Raw genomic sequence first — 21176 nt, forward strand, 5'->3', positions numbered from 1 at the left:
GACCATAAATACAAAAGCTGGAGGGATGGAAAATTCAGCTTGATGCCCAGAAGAGAGGTATCCTAGCAGGGCCCTGAGGGCTGGCTAAAATGTCAATTAAAAAAAAAGAAAGCAGAGGTGAAAATAGTGACCAGAAACTCCCCCAAAGACATAAACGGGGACATAAAGCACCCTAGGGATTATAGGACTAGTGAACGACTGCAAGATAACACCAAGGTTTTGTGCCTCAGAACTGTCAGTGACGGTGGCATTAACAAAGCTGGACGACTGGAGGAAGGGAGATAATGTGTAATTTTAGACACAGTGAGTTTGCGGTGACAGCCTGACAGTCAAGTGGAAATGTCTAGGAAGAACAGGGTTTGGGCATTAACCTCAAGCCCTGAAAAAAGTTTACAAACAGAGAGATGTTTGGGAGACAGCTGAAAAAGGATGACTAGATTCCATTATCCCAACCTCAAGTCACATAACTATTCAATACATATTTATTAAGCACTTACTATGAACAAGGCATGTGGGAGGGAGAGTATAGTGTTAGACAAGACAGATAAAAGCCCCAGCCTTCATGGGTCTTATACTTTAGCAAGGGAAGATAGGCTGTAAGTATAAATACACAATTTCAGGTTGTGATTTTTTAAAAACTACTAAGAAAAATAATGTAAAGTAAGAAGACTAGAAAATAACAAGGGCGGGAGACTAGAAAGCACATCTCACATTAGTCTACTCTTACATCTTTTCCCTATTCCCAATTCCCCCCTCCACTCCCACTCAAATAGTGGACACGGGAAATATAAAAAGAAGAGAGATATGCAGCTATGCTTTAAAAGCAGGGTCCTCTAGAGGCCTATCTTAATGAAATTACTCTTGGTAGAAAGAAAATTGAAGAAAATTAATTGGGAAACTACACAAAGAAAAACGAAAAACACTGAAGAATATTTTGTGCTGCTTTATGAAATCTGAACTTCATCAGAACCACAGTTTGAGGAGGACAAATTTTATTACTGAATCCAATTCCCAAAGAGCTCATTTTTAATCTACCGTACAGTGTTGCCCTTTTTAAGTTGGTCTATTTAATTAAAAATCATCAAATAAAAACTGTGTCCAGAATGTTCATACTTATCTGTATCAATACAAAGGAAAGGGACACTGACTTTTAATTACTGAGCGATTAGAAAGGGCTACAGGGCTTCCCTGGTGGAGCAGTGGTTGGGAGTCCGCCTGCCGATGCAGAGGACGCGTGTTCATGCCCCGGTCTGGGAGGATCCCACATGCCGCGGAGCGGCTGGGCCCGTGGGCCATGGCCGTTGGGCCTGTGCGTCCGGAGCCTGTGCTCTGCAACGGGAGGGGCCGCAACAGTGAGAGGCCCGCGTACCACAAAAAAAAAAAAAGAAAAAAAAAGAAAGGGCTACATATTTCTTTTAATGTGAAACTTAAATTTTTTTTCATTATAGATATTTTAAAATGCACGTAAGAGTAGAGAGAATAGCATAATAAATCCCCAGGTATCCATCACATACCTTCCATAATTATCAATATTTTACCCATCCTGTTTCATCTGTTCCATTACTTACTGGAGTATTTTAACATCAGACCATTTCACTCACAAATACTTCCGGAGGAGGAATGTCTTCACCTTTTACATGAGCACAAGGCCATTTTCACATCTTAGATTAACAACAGTTCCTAACATCGTCTAATACTCAGTCCATATTCTTATTTCCCTGATTGTCTCAGAAACGTCCTTTTATAGTTGGTTTATCTGAATAGGATCCAAACAAAATCCATATTTTATACTTAGCTGTTATGTCTCTTAAGTTATTTCTAATCTAGGAAAGTTCCCTTTCCCACCTTGGTTCAGGTCCCCCTACCCCACCAATGACATTGACTTGTTGAAGAAACAAAGTTATTGGTCCTATGGAATGTTCTAAATACATTCTGGATTTGGCTAATTGTTTCCTCATGGTGGTGTTCAACTTTTTCCTCTACCCTTCCTATTTTCTTTAAATTGGAAGTTAGATCTAGAGGTTTGATTTGATTCAGTTCAATCTTTTTTTTAGCTTTCTATTGTATTAGGAGGTGTGTAATTTCTGGTTGATCCACTTTTAGTGATCCTAAGATTGTCCATAAGATGGATCACTTAAATTAATGGTTTTAGCATCCACAGATAACCCTTGCCTAGGGTCATTATTTCATTAGGGGCTACTAAATGGTGATTTTCTAATTCTATTATCTCTTCTACATTTACTAGGTAGAATTCTATTACAAGAAAATTTCTGCACCAACGATTTGATTACCCCACAGTGAAATTCATACAGGAAAAGCAGGATAAATGCCTTGATTCTTTACCTTTATTTATAAATTCATGATCAAAAACTTTAAATGGATCAAATATCTTTTAAAATTTTTCAGCAAACTGATAAGCCTCACTATTTGACAATGAAGACCAATTGTAACTATTTGTAAAAACTGTAATAACAACACTGAGAATTAGATGCTGAAATGAATATTAAACTGAGTCTGTCAACTTTAAAGTCACTTTTAACTCACTCTCAACAGCACAGTGCTATAAGCCATGAAGTCAGAAACAAAATTCTCAATTACTCTCTTTTTTCTCCTTCTTGCTGAACTTTTTAAAATTTTCTTATTCTTCCATTCTTATTATATATTCAGCAGCAGGCTAAGCTGAAGGCATTTTATGGGGCTCAAAAGACATAATGGCCTCTGCAGTTAAATAATACAGAGAAGAATCCGATTCCTGCTTTGATGCTAAGTTTAGAAGCCATGCAAAGGGAAACTTTCCATGTTTTTCTTTCTTTCATTTCACCAGGACCTTTATTCCTTAAGGCCTAAAATATATCTAGGTCTTGGAATTTTCCTTTTTGCTTCAGTAAGTACTTGTCTGACTATCTGAAAACTGACTGTTGGACTTCATTCAACACTATTTGTTGAATATTCAACAAATATTTATTAGCTCCTCAAAACTCTATTTGACCTTAAATCAATCCTTTTAAGTGTTTCTGCATATTTGGTATAAGAGACAAACTTTAAATAAATGCTGTATTTCTCTTTAATGAAAAATGCCAAATATTTGGTATAATAATACTGAGCTTTAGATTGATCACCAGAAATTCTTTAACAATCTCATGGAGGACAACCTTTCTGAGGGTCCTACAGTTCTCTACTCATCATCCGCCTTGGTGTGGTTCGACTTTTACTAACAATCGTGAGAAAGACAAGAAGTAATATTGTGGCACATAGTGATGGGGACTCCCCAACCACCAATCTCCCTTTCTCCTTGCTCACAGAACCCCAGTTTTGCCCTTCAGGAAAAGCTCTGTCCTTTCCTCATCCCAGGGGTGAATCTTACTTAGATGAAAGTATGAGTGGTGACTTGTTTCCCTCACAAGTGACAGAGTTACGACTGGGCATGTGATGAGATGATAACTGGAATTCTGTGGAGCGTTAGAAGAAAGAAACCCACCGAGGAGAGCAGAGCGGAAAGGCAGGAGAAACCCGGGTATCTGATGACATTGCCAAGCCTAAATTAAACAAACCTGGACCCATTCCCAGCTCCATATCCTTGGTTATGTGAAATAAAAAACTCAGATCGTTGAAAGCATTTTTAGTTTGGTTTTCTCTTATGGTAACAGCCAAGGCATCTAACTGATACAAAATGCTTATCAAAAATTGCATTTGAGGGCTTCCCTGGTGGCGCAGCGGTTGAGAGTCCGCCTGCCGATGCAGGGGACACGGGTTCATGTCCCGGTCCGGGAAGATCCCACATGCCGCAGAGCGGCTGGGCCTGTGAGCCATGGCCGTTGAGCCTGCGTGTCCAGAGCCTGTGCTCCACAACGGGAGAGGCCACAACAGCGAGAGTCCCACATACCGCAAAAAAAAATTGCATTTGACAAGAAAATGAGGAAGGACAACCTAGAACAACAGTCTGAAAAAACAAACAATAAAATAAGTCTTCAGTTCAAAAAACCAGTTACATAATTAAAGAATGATGTAAACCACTGGTTTAACAATAGTACAAAGATCTTTACAAGTGGACTGAAAGTAACCCAGCACTACAACGTGGCTAAGGAAAATGCACAGCCACGTTAGGTAATATCATTAGAAACAGAGGCTCAAGATCATGGTGGCGAAGTCATATAAAGCTCAGCACTAATAAACACATTTCTGGAATAAATCAGGTTTTACAACATTAAAAGCAACACTGTAAAACAAGAGATCACCCAAAGGAGTTTACCAGGAGGGTGAAAGATATAGAGACCGTGTAACCTGAGGACAGGTCGAAAGAATTACAAATGTACAGTCTGGAAGAGGGAAGACTTACAGGGGGCATGACAGCTATTTTCAAGGATTCTCTTGGAAAAGAGGGACTGCACTTGGTCTCACCATGTCAGAGAAAGGAATTTGAAGCAACGGTTCGTTGATATTGAAGGTAGATTTAGGCCTAAGAGAGCAATTATCTAACCAATAGAGCAATCAAAAAGTCAAATAAGTTTCACATGAGATAGTGAAATTCACTTTCACTGAGCTGAAGACTGCGTGACCATCACATGCAACATTCTCGAACAGTATTTTCCAGAGTAGTAGCAGTACAAACACCATTGGTTGTACGAGAGATGATTTTAACTGGTACATACATTTTATTTTATTCATTATATATTTATTTTACCATACATGAAATAAATGTACATACTAAGCTATCAATTCCATGGTTTCATGAATATGTGCTGTTTTAGAATAAGTGAAATAACTATGTAAAGTTCATTTAAAGAAAAACATTAAATCAGTATCTACCATTTAATAAAACTGGATATATTATTTTACGATTTGTTAGCTACAGCCCTAGAATTTATATAGATAAGCAATACAAGGCCCAAAGATTTAAGAAAAAGAAAGAAAACTTTTGAGAGGAAAAATATTTTTAAAAAAGAAAGAAAAACATTAAGTTAATCATAATCTAAGTGGTATAAGAAAATGGCAAAAATCATGAAGGTACCAAAATGTCTGAATTTTGGACATGCTGCTCTGTGGGGATTTTTGCACTGAACATGCTGAAACTAAAGTTCCTCCTTTACCAAAGTTGTCTTGGTATTCAGTGGTTCTATGAAAACACAACCATTTATAACTACATTTATTCAAAGAGCCTCCTTTACAATGAAATGGAGGAACTCAAATTTTCTATTATTTTCAGTCAGATCTTAGAGATATTCATTTTTAATAGCTAGAACTATAAAAATGATGTCTAGAATCCTCACATAACCAGTCTATTATTACAAGAGACTAACATTCTTGCACCTAATAAGCATTTACTGAGGTCTTCCCATGAGTCAGGCACAAATTTGAAAGTAAATTTGCAAGTTTTCATTTGAAGCATCTATTGCTACCTTGAGAAAATTCTTAAAACATTTAAGGTAAAACACCAAAAGAGAATGTCTTTACCATCATGTTCATGAAAAGTATATATGTATTTTAATATGACTGAAGGCCAAACTATTCTCTATGCTACCCATACACACACACGATATCTAGCACATGTAAGAGATTTAGTTTTTAAACTTCTTCGGTAAGCTCTGCCTTATAGTCAGTATTTCAAGCTCTTGCTTCCATATATTCTGAAAATCCTTAGGAATCATAGTGAAGTCCTAAAGGCAATCTTACGATGTCTCTGTGAAAAGTCCACCTACCTCTATCTTAAGGCAGCGTATGGAGGCATATCCTTCCTTACAGCGTAAAGAAAGCGATGCGCCTCTGGAGGAACCGGTGCCACGGTATACTTCCTACCGGAGGCGTTTTTACTGACTAATGAGAAGCCTGACCTTTTCTTCTTTCCCAGCTCCTTAGGCTAAGAGGTACTTTATGTTTGAATAATCAAATAACAAGTGACATCTAACATGTACACATGTACAAGAAACATTAAAGCTTAAACTTCTTGTCCCCTGAAGACATCTCCCCATGTTTCCACCCCCAAATGGATTTCAACCAAAGAAAAACAATCAGCCCAGAAAGATTCCCTTCCTACCTCCTGAGTGTGTTCCTTGTAGACCTGCAGTGGCCCTGTGGCTCTGGCGGTGTCCCAGAGCTGTAACGAGCCATCACCACTACAGGTGACCAGGATATGCTCATTATTCTCACTCCAGGTCACGTCAAACAAACCATCGTTCCAGTCAAAGCTACATCAGGAAAATTAAAACAAAAAAATCTAGTTACATAGGCAGCTGAACATGAAATAACAATCATTGCTTTTTTTTTTTTTTTTTACAGTTTATCACCTATTTTAACACACATTATCTCACATGGTCTTCACAAATATGGGAGATTCGTAGAGCAGCCACTTGCCAGATTCCGAAACAACTTCAGAGAGCTTAAAAGAACAGCCCAGTCACACAGCCAGAAAACTGCACAGCTAGGTTAAAATCAGGGCTTCCAACTAGAAATACGGCACCATTTACATGAGGACATGCTGCCACACCTGGGTGCTCACTGCTTTCTGTGTTTCATAGGAGGGAAGAACAAACACTTGAAAGTACTAATTTAGATCAATAATTTCAGTGTTTCCCATAAATCTTTCACCTGAGCTATCAGCAGGTAGTTATTTTCTGATGAAATTTCCTTTCCCTTCTCTACCCTTGACTAACTCTGATGGAGACGTTAATGAGTCTAACAGTCACACAGACATGACAGGCATGGAAAGAAGAAAGGGAAAGAAGCGATAATCCACAAAATGGATAATTAGCTCCTGAATGAGTAAAGCTAAAGTACATTAAGAAGAAAGCAAAGATAGGAATGTCAAACAGTATACCAACTAGCTCACATTTTTTTATGTTTAAGTTTTACAATGTATAAGTGAATACTAAGAGACAAGAGCTTTAGAAGAAAATTGACATAATCACAAGTTCATGGCAAAAATAAGCTCTATACTATGCAAATCCTGAAGGTTCTTTTATACGGCAAATTAAAACATCTTATTGATCACAAAGATTCAAAACTAATTCTATTAAGGTCTTAAAAGCAACAGAGAACACATATAAGTTTAATAGTTAGAGTCATCTTACCTTCTAAAAAGCCTAAGCCCAGATTCATTTTGATCCAGTATTAGCAGGGTTCCACAGCCTAAGGAGAAAAATGCTGAGGTCATGCTGTTGAACCCGCTGGGGGACCATGTCAAGGCAAAGAGGTATCAAGTACTGAGTACCTAATTTTACAGTCACAAATTTCAAGTTACTTGAGGCCATGTATACAAAATGATCAGGACCGTGCTCTCCATTTCTGTCTCTCTCTCTACATTGTGCTTAATTAAATATTAAGCTTACCATCTCACCTATGCTTGGAATCCAGACACAGCTCTAACGGGAGAGATATTTAAGTGCATACTCTATGGCCAGGCAGGATGACAGGCACACAAACCTCCCAAACAGGTGTTATCATCCCTATTTACAGGTGAGAAACCTCAGGCTAACAGACCCCAGGGATTGTGTATCTTCTACATCACACTGCCTTCACAATAAATCTACAATACCTTCTGGGACTTCCCTGGTGGCACACTGGTTAAGAATCTCCCTGCCAATGCAGGGAACATTGGTTCAATCCCTGGTCCAGGAAGATCCCACATGCCACGGAACAACTAAGCCCGTGCACCACAACTACTGAGCCTGTGCTCTAGAGCCGGCAAGCCACAACTACCCAGCCCGTGCACCTAGAGCCCACGCTCCACAAGAGAAGCCACCGCAATGAGAAGCCTGTGCACCGCAACAAAGAGTAGCCCCCTCTTGGTGCAACTAAAGAAAGCCCGTGCACAGCAACGAAGACCCAATGCAGCCAAAAATAAATAAATAAATAAATTTATTTTTAAAAAAATAAATAAAATAAATAAAGAGTACTGGTTCCATACTTTAAAAAATAAAATAAATTCAGCATGGAATTTTAAAACAAAATGCCTACTGGAACTCACCACGTACTTGGTAAAATGCTGAACACAACATATCATTATCTACCAAAGAGGAATTATTTTACTAAAGGATCAGCATATTTTAAAAGTTATATTTGTTATTCGGTTGAAGGAAAGAAAACCATTAAATATGACTGCCTTAAAAAAAGTATCAATTCCTCTTAAGGCGTTTTTTTTAAGGATCTAATTTAAAATATCATTACAAACTCACGAGTCTTCAACCTAAATGGTAGGCAAGTATTGTAAACCTGAATTTGCAACCACTAAAAGCTAATGGTGAAAATATTAAGGCAAATATTTCTCTCCCTCTCAGTTTTAGAAATCACTAAATCACTGTAGGACCCAACAAAAAATACTGTCGAGAGCTGACATTATACAATGAATTTTTTCATAGACCTTCAGTGCGTATACAACAGCTACGAGATGAATTAAAAGAAAGCCCGTAAGTCAAGAATAGAACCCCGCCTTTCAACCTAGTCCAGGACCAGAGACCATTAACCTGAACCTCTTAACTGCCTGCAAGTGTTTGTATTCCTCCGGAGACAAGAAAAAGCGAGAAAAGAACGTGAACAATTTCGTGTTGGCACTTGCGGGGAAACTCCTGGCGTCTGCTCAGGAGCATCCTTAAGACGCACAGCCGGAATGCAGCCTGTGGGGAATGTGGTCCAATTAGTGGGTACTGGGGTGACCCTGCAGACCGTCTTCCAAGAGCTGTTGGTCCCGTCGGACCGGTAGAAGGGGCCCCACAGGTTCAGCCCGCTCTCCGCAGGGCCACGTGTACCTGGAGGGGTGTGTGTCACTAGGGGCGATGGTGTCGGTGCGCTCTAAGGCATAAGGACTAGGGGCACTAGGCATCTTCCACACGCTACTTCCGCACTGTAACTGGAAAAGATGATGGACTCGACTCTAAACCAACTCCCCACCCTGGACAAAGGCGGTCAGGGAGCCAGGCGTTCCTCCTCTGCTTCCCCTGGTGTTCTTTTCTGGCGCCGTCTACTGTCGGAAGTGCTTTTGGACCACCAGAGGGAGCCGGAGCTCAGCTGGAACCCGCCCCCGCCCCGGCGGCTCAGCGCGGCCCGGCCTCACCCGCGATGCCGTAGTGCTGCGCGGTGGCGCAGGCCAGGCGGCCCGGCAAGTACGGGGAAAACTCGGCTGCATAGCCGTGGCGGCCGGTCACCCGCAGCGTCCGCACCGCTCCGCCACGCGCCGCGCTCATCCCGCCCGCCGCCTGCGTGCCTGGCCGCCCCAACTGCCGAAGCCCTTCCGAGTTCGAGGCGACCGGTCCGGACTCGCTAAGAGAATTAGAGATCCTAGAAGCTGAGACGGAAGTGAGGACACTGGGTGCCCTGAATGCTAGGTTTCGATTGGTCCGCAAAGGAAAGGGACTTGACTCTGACGGAGGCCATTTTTGGCTTGGGCAAAACAGATGCTTGGCGCCCGCTGTGACGAAGTAGACGTGAGGGCAGTATTTCTGAGAGTTAGGTGGTGATTCTGACACCTTTTGTTTTTACATATCAGCCTCCACTGCGGGCTATCTGGTTTTTATTGATTTATTGACCTTTTGAAAGACTGGCATCAGGAAATGTGGCTGATGATTACAAAATGAGACAAGTTACAGCAAAGTCTGAAACCGTGCTGCGAGTCCAGAAGGCAATTGAGCGCCGTGTTGCCCGAGGTAAATTAAAGCAAAGTTAAATCAGCGGTAGTCAAGCTAAGGCAAAAAACATCGTAAGAAACTAACTTAAAAATTTTTTTAAATTCTCCCTATATTTATTGTATAGTAGTAAGTGCTCAGATGCCAGAGCTGAAAACGAAGGCTCCTTCATCCATTCAAATATTTACCAGGCATATACCATGTAGAGGGTGGCCATATATTGCTTATCTGCTAAACAAGACCCTTCTGAGAATAAAAGAGAGTGCAGTTAATAATTAAGCCAGGTCAACAGGTACAAACCTAGTCATATGGCCACTTTATACACAAAGTACAGTGCTAGGCACTGGGGATTCAAATGCAATAAGATATAGTTTGTGTCATCAGTTAAGTGTAATCAAAAAACTGTATATGCTATGAGAAATATATAGGGGCTATTTTTAAAAGGAATTGTCAGTGCTGGAAGATGGGGGATGGGAGAAAAACCTTCAGAAAACAAGTAATGTTTGTGTAAATGATGATAAGGTTTTCTTTAAATAGACAAGGAGGTGGAGGTCATTATAGGAGCAGGAATAACAGGAGACCTAAAACAGCATGACCCATAGGAGATTGTGGCTGCCAGGTATCAGCCTGCCCAGATGAAAGGGGTATGGTGAAGAGTATTGGACGGAGAGACTAGAATATTATGAGACTAGAGACTAGAGACTAGAATATGGTTCATGAAGAGTCTTGTGTGCAATACCAAGGGAATTTGACTTCTACTGTAACGTAAACAATGGGGAACCATCAAAGTTTTCTAATGTGAGAAATTAGATGACCAAGTTTTCATTTTAAAAGATCTTCTGGCAACACAAACTGGAAAACAGATTGGAAATGGGGAGGCCAGTTAAGACTTTAGCAATAGTTCAAGCAAAAGATAAGAATTTAAACAAAGATTATGGTAATGGGGGTGAAAAGAGTCATGCTCTACAGTATTGTGAGATTTACGCCTAGGAGGCCAGCCAGTTTCTCAGAGTAAATATCGGGAAAAAACCACTTTGTGCTTCCTGCAGGGGGAAGAGAAAAGGAACCATTTTGAAATAAGCCGGCGCATTCGGTTCTTCTTAACAAGGCCTGGTCTCAGGGAAAACTAGTTAACCAGAGCCTAACCTAGTAGTATATTTTCAGAGCCTAACTAACGTGAAAGTTCCCTTGTGCCCGTTTTCAATCAAACCCACGCCTACCCCCTGATCCACCAGTGACCTGTTTTTTCCTGTTAAGGACTGCCTGAAATTCCAGTACTAGAAATGTACTTTGTTGTTGTTTTTATTTATTTGTTTGTTTGTTTATTTATTTATTTATTTAATTTTGGCTGTGTTGGGTCTTCGCTGCTGCGTGTGGGCTCTCTCCAGTTGCGGCGAGCGGGGGCCACTCCTCGCCGCGGTGCACGGGCCGCTCACCGCAGCGGCCCCTCCCGTTGCAGGGCACAGGCTCCAGGCGCACGGGCCTCAGCAGTTGCGTCACTCAGGCTCAGCAGCTGTGGCGCATGGGGCTCAGTTGCTCCGCAGCATGCGGGATCTTCCCAGACCAGGTATTGAACCTGTGTCCCCTGCATTGGCAGGCGGACCCCCAACCACTGTGCCACCAGGGAAGCCCTTCCCGTGAGTTTTTTGATTGATTACTTGAAGACTCCTCTTTTAAAGGCAAGTAGGCTATAGGACAAAGAATACTGAGGTTCAATCTCAATTTGCCCTTTGCTTTTCAGTAATATACTTTCCCTAGATTCTTGTTTCTTCCTATGTAAAAGGGAAAGGTTTCAACTGAATCAATCATTTCTAGCCAGGAGGTCTTTAAAACTATAACAGGATTAGATAAACTAATCTAAATATTTCAAAAGCCAAACAGGAATTGCACATTTATAATTCTGCATCAAAGGCCAGCCTGAAATTCTAATTTTCTTTGTTTTTAGGCTGAGATTATGTGAATGCAGTGTGGTTACTCTCATTCTCTAATGTTGATATTAACTTCTGATTGATTGCTTATGAAATCGTAATGTTTCTGGAGCTCACGAAGGAAAAAACTTTGAAAAGGTTTATAGATATTGAACAGGTTGATCTCTAAGGTTCTGTGCAGCCAAGAGGATTGAGGAATGTAGTTGCTGGCTGTCATGCACACCTTATTGGGATAATTGAAAAGTATGAATGGTAGTTAGATAAAAACTATTGTACCCATTTGTGTCCCAAATTTGATGACTGTATTGTAGCTACATAAGAGAATGCCCTTATTCTTAGGAAATACTTAGGAAGTAATACGAGGTAAAGGGAATTATAAAAGGATAACTCTTCAAATGGTGCAGAAAAAATAAATAATATAAACAGGCACAGTAGAGAGAAAGATAAAAACAAGTGTGGTTTAAAATGTTAAAAATTTGGTAATCTGGGTAAAACATATATGGGCACTTCAAGTATTATTCTTATAAATTTTCTGTAAGTTTGAAATTATTACAATTAAAAGGTTTTCTTAAGTATATGATTAAAGATTTTACTAATTCAGACTTTTCTTTGTCCAATTAGTTTGAATTAGTAAGAAATGGCTCTAATTTGTTAAGTAACGCCTGGAGGCCCTGTACTGATGCCCACATAGTCCCTATGGGTGAATCACATACCAGAAATGTCTGTTGTGTGATTCCGCTAGGACTTCTGACTTCTATAGATTGGAGAGCATATGTCTGAGAAGAAAAACAGAAGTTTCCTCCTACTTAAGTCTAGAATGAAACACAGCTAATCAAGTGGAAATGTCAATGGGGAAATCCAGGTCAACTATAATTCCCATCATGACTAAGTGGCATAAGGCTCAGAATATGGTGTCCTAGAGCTGACCTCAAGGAGAAATCACAGTCAGATCAGGATCACTTATTTCCAGGATTCTTTGTAAGGTTGACTCGACAATTCATAAATCTTACCATTTACAATGAACACAAACCTAGGTCGCTATATATATTTCATTCTCTCAGACAAATATGCACAATAGTACAAAGCTATTTCTCAGGACTGTGTATGTGTTTATTTATTCTTAAGAAAGATAAGTTCAGATAGAGAAACAACTTACCAAGTACAAAAGGAACATACATGGTCATCTTAAAAGTGAGTATCAGACATTAAAAACCTAGTATGTTCATTACCTGCCTTGGATTTCTTAGCTCTGGAAAATAGCATATTCTTCAAAAGCTATCATTTTCATTAACTAAGAAGTAGAAACAGCACTGATTTCCTTCAAACCTGTGCAAAAAGGCAGGCATGCTTTCATGTGAAAGAGAAATCTTAGAAGTTGTCTGGCATTCTTCTCATAGTCCCCAGACTGCGTGATGATTTGCGGTACAGCATTATTCACAGTAAAAAAAAAAAAAAAAAAGTGGCTGCATTGTGTGTCAATCCATTGCAAATAATGATGAATACAAATTTTAGCTCAGATGTGGTTGATGGTATGATTCTGAGCAAATAATTTATCTCTTCGAGCCTCAGTTTTTCATAATATAGAGCTTCTGAGAAGGGCAAGCAGAGCAGTGAAGGATCTGGAAGCCATATGACTTAGAGAATTGTTAAGAGTACTGGGATACCACTACACACCTATAAGAATGACCAAAATCCAGAACACTGACAACATCAAATGTTGGTGAGGATGTGGAGCAGCAGGAACTCTCATCCATTGCTGGTGGAGTGCAAAATGGTACAGATACTTTGGAAGACAGTTCGGTGGTTTCTTACAAAACTAAACATACTCTTATAATACAACCCAGCAGTTGTGCCCCTTGGTATTTACCCACAGGAGCTGAAAACTTATGTCCACAGAAAAACCTGCACGTGGTTGTTTATAGCAGCTTTATTTATAATTGCCAAAACTTGGAAGCAACCAAGATGTCTTTCAATAGGTGAATGGATAAATAAGCTGTGGTGTATCCAGACAATGGAATATTATTCAGCACTAAAAATCAAGTCATGAAAAGATATGGAGGGACTATACATACATAGTACTTAGTGAAAGAAGCCAATCTTACTGTATGATTCCAACTATGGCATTCTGGAGAAAGCAAAATTATGGAGACAGTAAAAAGATCAGTGGATGCCAGGGGCTGGAGATTGAGGGGGTTGGAAAAGATGAATAGGCAGAGTACAGAGGATTTTTAGGGCAGTGAAAATATTCTGTATGATTCCATAATGATGGATACATGTCATTATACATTTGTCCAAACCCACAGAATGTACAACACCAAGACTGAACCCTGATGTAAACTATGGACTTTGAGTGATTATGATGTGTCAATGTAGGTTCATCAGTTTTAACAAATGTACCACTCTGGTGGGACATGTTCATAGTAGGAGAGGCAACACATGTGCGGGGTCAGGGAATGTATAGGAAATCTCTGTACCTTCCCCTCAGTTTTGCTGTGAACCTAAAACAGCTCTAAAAAATAGTCTTAATTTTACAGAAAGTCTGGTGCATTAAAAACAAACTTTAATGTTCTTAAGTAAATTGAAAAGTTTTATAATTTAATTTTATTCTCCACCACTCTTCAGAGAGAAAACTTTCAAAAAGCTAAAAAAGAAAATAAAACCTCCCCTCCCCCACCTCACTAACACGGATTGCCTACAGATTTCTTCTGAAAGATTCTTTTGTTCCCTACACCCACTAACTTTTCTGGGTGTTCTTTAATGCTACCCCCTACGCAGGAAAAGTCTTTGCTTTGTTATCCCACAAGCTCTCTGTCCTCTTTCATATTCTCCCTCGAGGTTGAATACTTCCAGAAGTTCTAACTCATCTCTAGAACTTAACTTCTGAATATGAAAAGAACATTCATCTAATATCATTTTTAAGAATTGTAATTGCTTTTCTTATTTTCTCTTTTTTTGGGGGGGGTTGTGCAGGTCATATCCTTTTTATGACAAGTTTAATGAATAAAATATTTATAAGGATAATGATTATTAAGGTTTTTTTTTAATGGAAACAGCAGTGGGCTGAATGCCAGGAATCTTTGTTTTATGTTTTGGGACACATTGCTTTACATTTTGGTACTCTCTCTCAGGTGTAAAATAAGTGTGATAGATTCTGACTCTTTTTATCTTTTAATATCATGACTCCAAGATTTGTCTTAAAGAAAAGTGATTGTAAATGAAGGTTTTTTTAATTCAAAGTAAGACCACCAGGCTGTAGCCATACTTTATTCCAAAACTTGGATTCTATATTTCATAGACAACAGAGTAACATTTCCTGTTAGAGGTGCATTGATTTTAGGTAGCATCACAACCCAAAGCTTAATTCAGAAAGTAAATATTGCGAAAATCATGCTCCTCAAGAAGAAGAAATTGTGCCACAAAATTAAAAGAGACATAAAATGGCCTTGAGTTAGTTTTCTTTAAAATCTTACTATTTGTTTTTAAGATCTTTATCCAAATGTTAAAAATATGCAGACATTTTCTTGTACATTTTACAACTGAGAAAAATAATACATGCACGTGGTTAAAAAAATTATTCAAGAGTATATAGTGAGAAGCAGTGTCCTTCTCACTCTAACTTTTCAGTGTCCCTGGTCAGAGAGCAATATAGTGTTTACTAAAAAATATAAAGTGCAGAACAGGGCTTTAATATGCCACCATTTGTGTTTTCAAAATGTGTGTATGTGTGTAGATGTCCTGTTATTCAATTGATAGAATATCTCAAAAGAAACACAAGGAAACTGGTAATAGTGGTTGCCACTGGGAAGTAATGGAGACACTAGGAGATAAGATGGAATCAAGACTTGCTAGTCACTGGATTTTTTTTTTAAATCTTTTAATTTTAAACCATATGCAACTATCAGTTAAAAATTCCCACAATATATCTTGGAGACCATTCCATAACCACACACAGTCTTAATCCCATGCTTTTTAACAACATAGAAGTATCTTAATCTACTTGACATTATGTATATTCAGTTTTACCCCAAATAATATTGCTGAGAACAGGCTTTGGAACTAAGCAGATCTGGTTTGAAATCCGGGTTCCACCCTCTCAGTTCAACTGTGGGCAGTTCTTCTCTGTAAATGGATATAATAATAGCCTCTAGGGCTGTTGTAAGGATTTAGTGGTCAGTTTATGCAAAGGGCCTAGTATTATGCCAGGTACATAGTAAGTGCTCAGTGAAGTTTAGATTTCTTTCTCTCTTGGCTTTTTAGTCATTTGAAAAAGTTAGTTAAATGCCTGAAATAGAAAGACAAAAGTATGTTGTTATTGTTGTTATTAACTATTTCTGTCTTTGTGTTCGTAGTAGACTTCTGCTCTGAAGAAATAAATTCTGAAGAGTAAGTGTTAAATTAAATGGGATCTAAGACCATGTACCCTTTGAAAGGAAGCTTGTTTTTTTTTATTTTTCAGGTAGTTAAATCAGGGAAATGAGAACGCATGGAGCAATTATCCAGTCTTATAGTCAGTTAAGCTATCCAATTTGAATAATTTAGGCCCAAAATGAAGAAGCAATTTGAGACATTAAACTAACATATAGCTTATGTATATCATCTACTGCGTTGCCACAGTTATCAAGAAATGATGGTGGAGCATGGCTCTCTGTGTTACTGTTTGTGGTGGTCTGAACTGTGTTCCCCCTCCCCCCACCCCCAGTTTATATGTTCAAGCCCCAACCCCCAATGTGACCAAATTTGAAGATAGCGCCTTTATGGAAGTGATTAAGGTTAAATAAAGTCATAAGGGTGGGGCCCTAATCCAAAAGGATTGGAATCCTTATAAGAAGAGGAAAAGACATGAGAGTTCTTTTCCCTCTGTGCGTACACAGCGGGATAGCTGTGTGAGGGTACAGCAAGAGGGTGGCCATTTACAAGCCGGAAAGAGACCCCTCACCAGAAACTAAATTTGCCAGCACCTTGATCATGGACTTCTAGTCTCCAGGACTGTGAGAAAATGAATAGCTATTGTTTAAGCCACCCAATCAGTGGTGTTTTGTTACGGCATCCTGTGTAGACTAATATGCTACTGAAGGAATTTCCCCCCCTGTCAAGACATCTGGAAAATATGCTGTTGCTTTTGTTGATATATATGCCAATCTTTCAATCAAAAGTGTTTCTAAGACAAAAACAAAAACAAACCAGAGATATAGTACAAATTCAGAATCTTTCAAGAAGTTATTTACTGTTACTCTAGCAGTTAAATAAAATGCTGTGACAGTAATTGAACTTAATCACTGTCATTTTACAAATTAGGAAATTCAGGCCAAAAGAAAGGAAGTCGGCTCTTCCACAACTGAGCCAGAACTGAGCATATTCCAGGTGCACAGAGCTCTTACCATTACACCCACTACTTTAGAGCCACAGGTCTCTTCCATTACTGGGGCTACAGGGCATGTTAAAGAGGAGAGGAAGGGAGAAGCTGACTGCACTCTCACCTCCCGCTTACATCATTAAGAGGTATTATGTATTTCATCTACTGCGTTGCCACAGTTATCAAGAAATGATGGTAGAGCACGGCTCTCTGTGTTACTGTTTGTGGTGGTCTGAACTGTGTTCCCCCTCCCCCCACCCCCAGTTTATATGTTCAAGCCCCAACCCCCAATGTGACCGAAAGGTTTAAGGACACACAGTCTTTTACCTGAACCAAATACAGGACCTCTCAGAGGAGTCCTTTTTTTTTTCTCTTATTTACGAAATCAGGGAGATCTTTTTGACTCAGATTATAAATACAGTAAGGAATCGGCAGATTATTTTGAGAACTAAGGATAGTGGATTTCACTCAGTGAAATGAGTGACAGCCCATACCCCACACTCCTTAAACAATAACTGTCTAGGTGGGATAATCACTGTAAATATTTAAAGATGGGTAGAAGTCTAATATTTAAAGTTAGTTTTTATATATATTATTTTTTACAAGGGTATAAACAGCCCCCAAAGTACTACATATATATGATGAGTCCCCTTTATGATGCTCTAAAATTTCTCCTTGTACATCTGTCTATCCACCTATCTATCTACCTATCATCTCTCTATTTATAGATACATACACACACATGCACACGCATTATATTGAAGATTAAGATATATGTGACAAAGGCTATTGCTTATCCAACATCCATTCTCTCCTTCTTTCCTGGTAACAAAACCTCCAAATTGTTGGCTGCATATACTTGCCATGTTTAAAGCTACAGTTTCCAGGCTCCCTAGCAGATATCCCTTTTCTAAGTGGATATAATTGAGCGAGGCTTCTAAGAAAGCTGTTTTAAAAGAACTGATTAGCATGAAGTCACGGTCTTTGGCCTGCACTCCCCTCCTTCCTGCTGCCTGGAATATAGACATGATGACTAGACTACATCAGCCATTTTCTGAGTATGAGGTGATCCTGAGGATGAAAGCTATGAGACAAGGCTGAGAGAACGAATAGTGAAGGAGTCAAGATCCTTAGTGACAGTGGAGCCACCAGTGGAGCCTTGGACTGACTAAATCTGGACTTATTTTATATGAGAGAAAAAATTATATTTTGAGCCGTAATTATTTCAGATTTCTATTATATGTAGTAATGAGTATATGTTCCACGCGGGCAGGAATCTTTGCCTGTTATGTTCAATGGTGTATCCCAGGGACCTGAGATAGGCATTCAGGAAATATTAGTATTGAGTGATTGCAGCGTAATACAAGCCTAAACCCTCACTGTATTTTTTGTAATAGTGCAAAGAGTAAATTAGGACATCTCTGGAGTTTTTCGCAATGCTAAAGAGACGTTAAGAAAATATTGAAGTGAGCAAACACAGAACAGCTGGAACCTTGGCCAAGAGTGGTACAGGAAAATTTCCAGTCTAAGCTAAAAATAGTGTGGTCTCTCTGGAAAGGACAAAGGCTGGTTCCAACTGGGGTACATTGTTTATGATAATCCTGACCATGGAAAAAATTCTGAGGGACTCTGAGATATTAGCCACTCCTTCCCTAGTAATACGTGACTACAGCATTGTAGAATACTGTAGTTCATCCCACAGGCTAGGTTTTCTAGAATAAAAACAAACATATACATAAATAAACCCACTCCTATACTGGATTTTAGGCACTTGAAGTCAAGTCCAGGTCTAATTTGTTTGAATCTCCAGAATCTTAAAGAATGCTCAATGTACAGTAAGCCTTCCATAAATGTTTGACAACTTGAGTTGAATTGGAAAATTAAGGAATAAGAGAGACATGAAATATTTTTTATCTTCTCCTATCTCTCCCTTTCCCTCTCTTCACAACTCTCCCCACACCTGTACTCTCCAACTGGAGTCCAGCTTTGCTAGGCATATGGATGGAAGTAGAGTCAAAGACTGCCTGAAACTCCAGTACTAGAAACATATTCCCGGGCTTCCCTGGTGGCGCAGTGGTTGAGAATCTGCCTACCAATGCAGGGGACACGGGTTCGACCCCTGGTCTGGGAAGATCCCCCATGCTGCAGAGCAACTAAGCCTGTGCGCCACAACTACTGAAGCCTGCGCACCTAGAGCCTGTACTCTGCAACAAGAGAAGCCGCCACAATGAGAAGCCCGCGCACGGCAACAAAGCATAGCCCCCGCTCGCCGCAACTAGAGAAAGCCTGCATGCAGCAACGAAGACCCAACACAGCCAAAAATAAATAAATACATTTATGTATTTATTTATTTTTTAAAAAAGGAATTTATTCCCTGTGACTTTTTAAATTAATTAAAGATTCCTCTTTTAAATGCAAGTAAGCTATGGGACAAAGAATACTGTGTTTTAATCTCAATTTGCCCTTTAATTCTCAATTCCATACTTTCCCTAGATTTTTATTTCTTCCTCTGTAAAATGGAAAAGTTTCAACTGGATCAATAATTTCTAGCTAGGAGGTCTTCAAAGACTACAACAAGATTAAACTAATCTAAATATTTCAAAAGTTAAATAGGAATTGCACGTTTATAATTCTGCAGCAAAGGCCAGACAAAATTCTAATTTTCTTTGTTTTTAGACCGCGGTTATATGAATGCAGGGTGGTTACATTCATTCTCTGATGTTGATATTAACTTCTGATTAACTGCTTATGAAACCATGACATTTCTGGAGCTCATGGAGGAAAAAACTTTGAAAAGGTTTATAGGTATTAAACAGGTTGATTTCTAAGATTCTGCACAGCCAAGAAAACTAAGGCATAGACTTGCTGTCTGCCATGCACACCTTATTGGTACTCTTCTTTAAGCTTTATTGAGGTGTAATTGGTAAATAGAAATTGTATATATTTATACATGTTTCGCTATCATTTTGAAATGATCTCCACAATCAAACTAGTTAACATATCCATCACCTCACATAGTCGTGTGTGTGTGTGTGTTGAGAATACTTAAGATCTACCCTCTTAGCAAATTTCAAGTATATGATCCAGTATTGTTAACTATAGTCACCGTGCTGTACATGAGATCTCCAGAACTATTATTCATCTTGCATAACTGAAACTTTGTGTCCTTTGACCAACATTTTCTCATTTCCCCCACCCCAGCCCCTGGCGACCACCATTATACTCTGTGCTTCTATGTATTCAACTATTTTAGATTCCACATATAAGCAGGATTATGTAGTATTTGTCCTTCTGAGTCTGGTTTATTTCACTTAGCATAGTGTCCCAAATCACAGGCTTTCTTTCTTCTTCAAAACTGAATAGTATTCACTTATTGTGACATTTAACAGAAGTCTTGAAGAGGAGGTAAGATACCAGGTCATTCAAGGTCCAGCAGAGAGACCATTTCCAGCACTTAGAACACTTAGAGCATTAGCAGCACTTATACAGAGCTCCCTTTATTATTATAATATGCTTGTCTACTACCTATCCTTATTATCATTTCAGGGTATTTGGTTTTTCACAACTGAGATAGAAACTGTTTTCATCTAAACATTCATTAAACATCAGAATTGTGTAACTTCTAAACTTGGCCAATGCTGTGGAAGACTAAAATAATGTAGGTAGACATGGCTAGATGTCAGGTTTACATAAGGATGTACAATTATATTTAAATTGTTTTGCTTTTATAACTGCTATGGTGACCTCATAAAGACTCTAGTTGCAAATATTTACCAACCCACATCTTTATTGAAACTAGTTTATCTTTCCCATGGAGATAGACAGGAAGTAAAATAATTGAAATGCATGGTCTTTCCACCCAGGTGAATCCGATTATCCGAGGTAAATGAACAGGTTGCTATGTTTAAGGCTGCATATGGTAGTTATAGGAAGGAATTCCAGAAAAGGATGGGTAATTTCTTTTTCCCTTTTAGTTCTGTGCAGCATTGTGCTGGGCACATAGGAAGCCTTTAATCAATATTTGCTAGAGGGTAACATAATCATCATCCAAACACTTTAAGCATTATCTTCGAATATGAATGATATTTGGACTAATGTACTGTAAAGTGTCTTCGAGCTCCGAGAGTCCATAATTGTGGGCTAATTGTCTGTATTACTCATTGTTCATCACTAACGACTTGAAATCTTGTAGGAATGCAATATGATACAGTCAATGTGCAAAACAGTATAGCAGTTCCTCAAAAAATTAAACATAGAATTACCATATAATCCAACAATTCCAAT

At 39.1% G+C, this 21176-nt stretch overlaps 1 protein-coding gene across 1 annotated transcript in view; it reads right to left on the reverse strand.

Moving 5' to 3' along the window:
* The window catches only part of PEX7 (peroxisomal biogenesis factor 7), an 87599-nt gene extending 78366 nt beyond the window's left edge, over positions 1-9233 (reverse strand). Inside the window, exons 1-3 of the mRNA XM_082855834.1 lie at positions 9044-9233; positions 7065-7122; positions 6032-6182 (exon numbers count right to left, since the gene is read on the reverse strand). Coding sequence (XP_082711960.1) covers positions 6032-6182; positions 7065-7122; positions 9044-9173 — 339 coding nt within the window. The 5' untranslated portion in view covers positions 9174-9233. The remainder of the gene's footprint in view (positions 1-6031; positions 6183-7064; positions 7123-9043) is intronic.
* Positions 9234-21176: the final 11943 nt, after the last annotated feature.

This window comes from Leucopleurus acutus, assembly GCF_964270905.1.
Source record: "Leucopleurus acutus genome assembly, chromosome: 15".
Taxonomy (NCBI): Eukaryota; Metazoa; Chordata; class Mammalia; order Artiodactyla; family Delphinidae; genus Leucopleurus; species Leucopleurus acutus.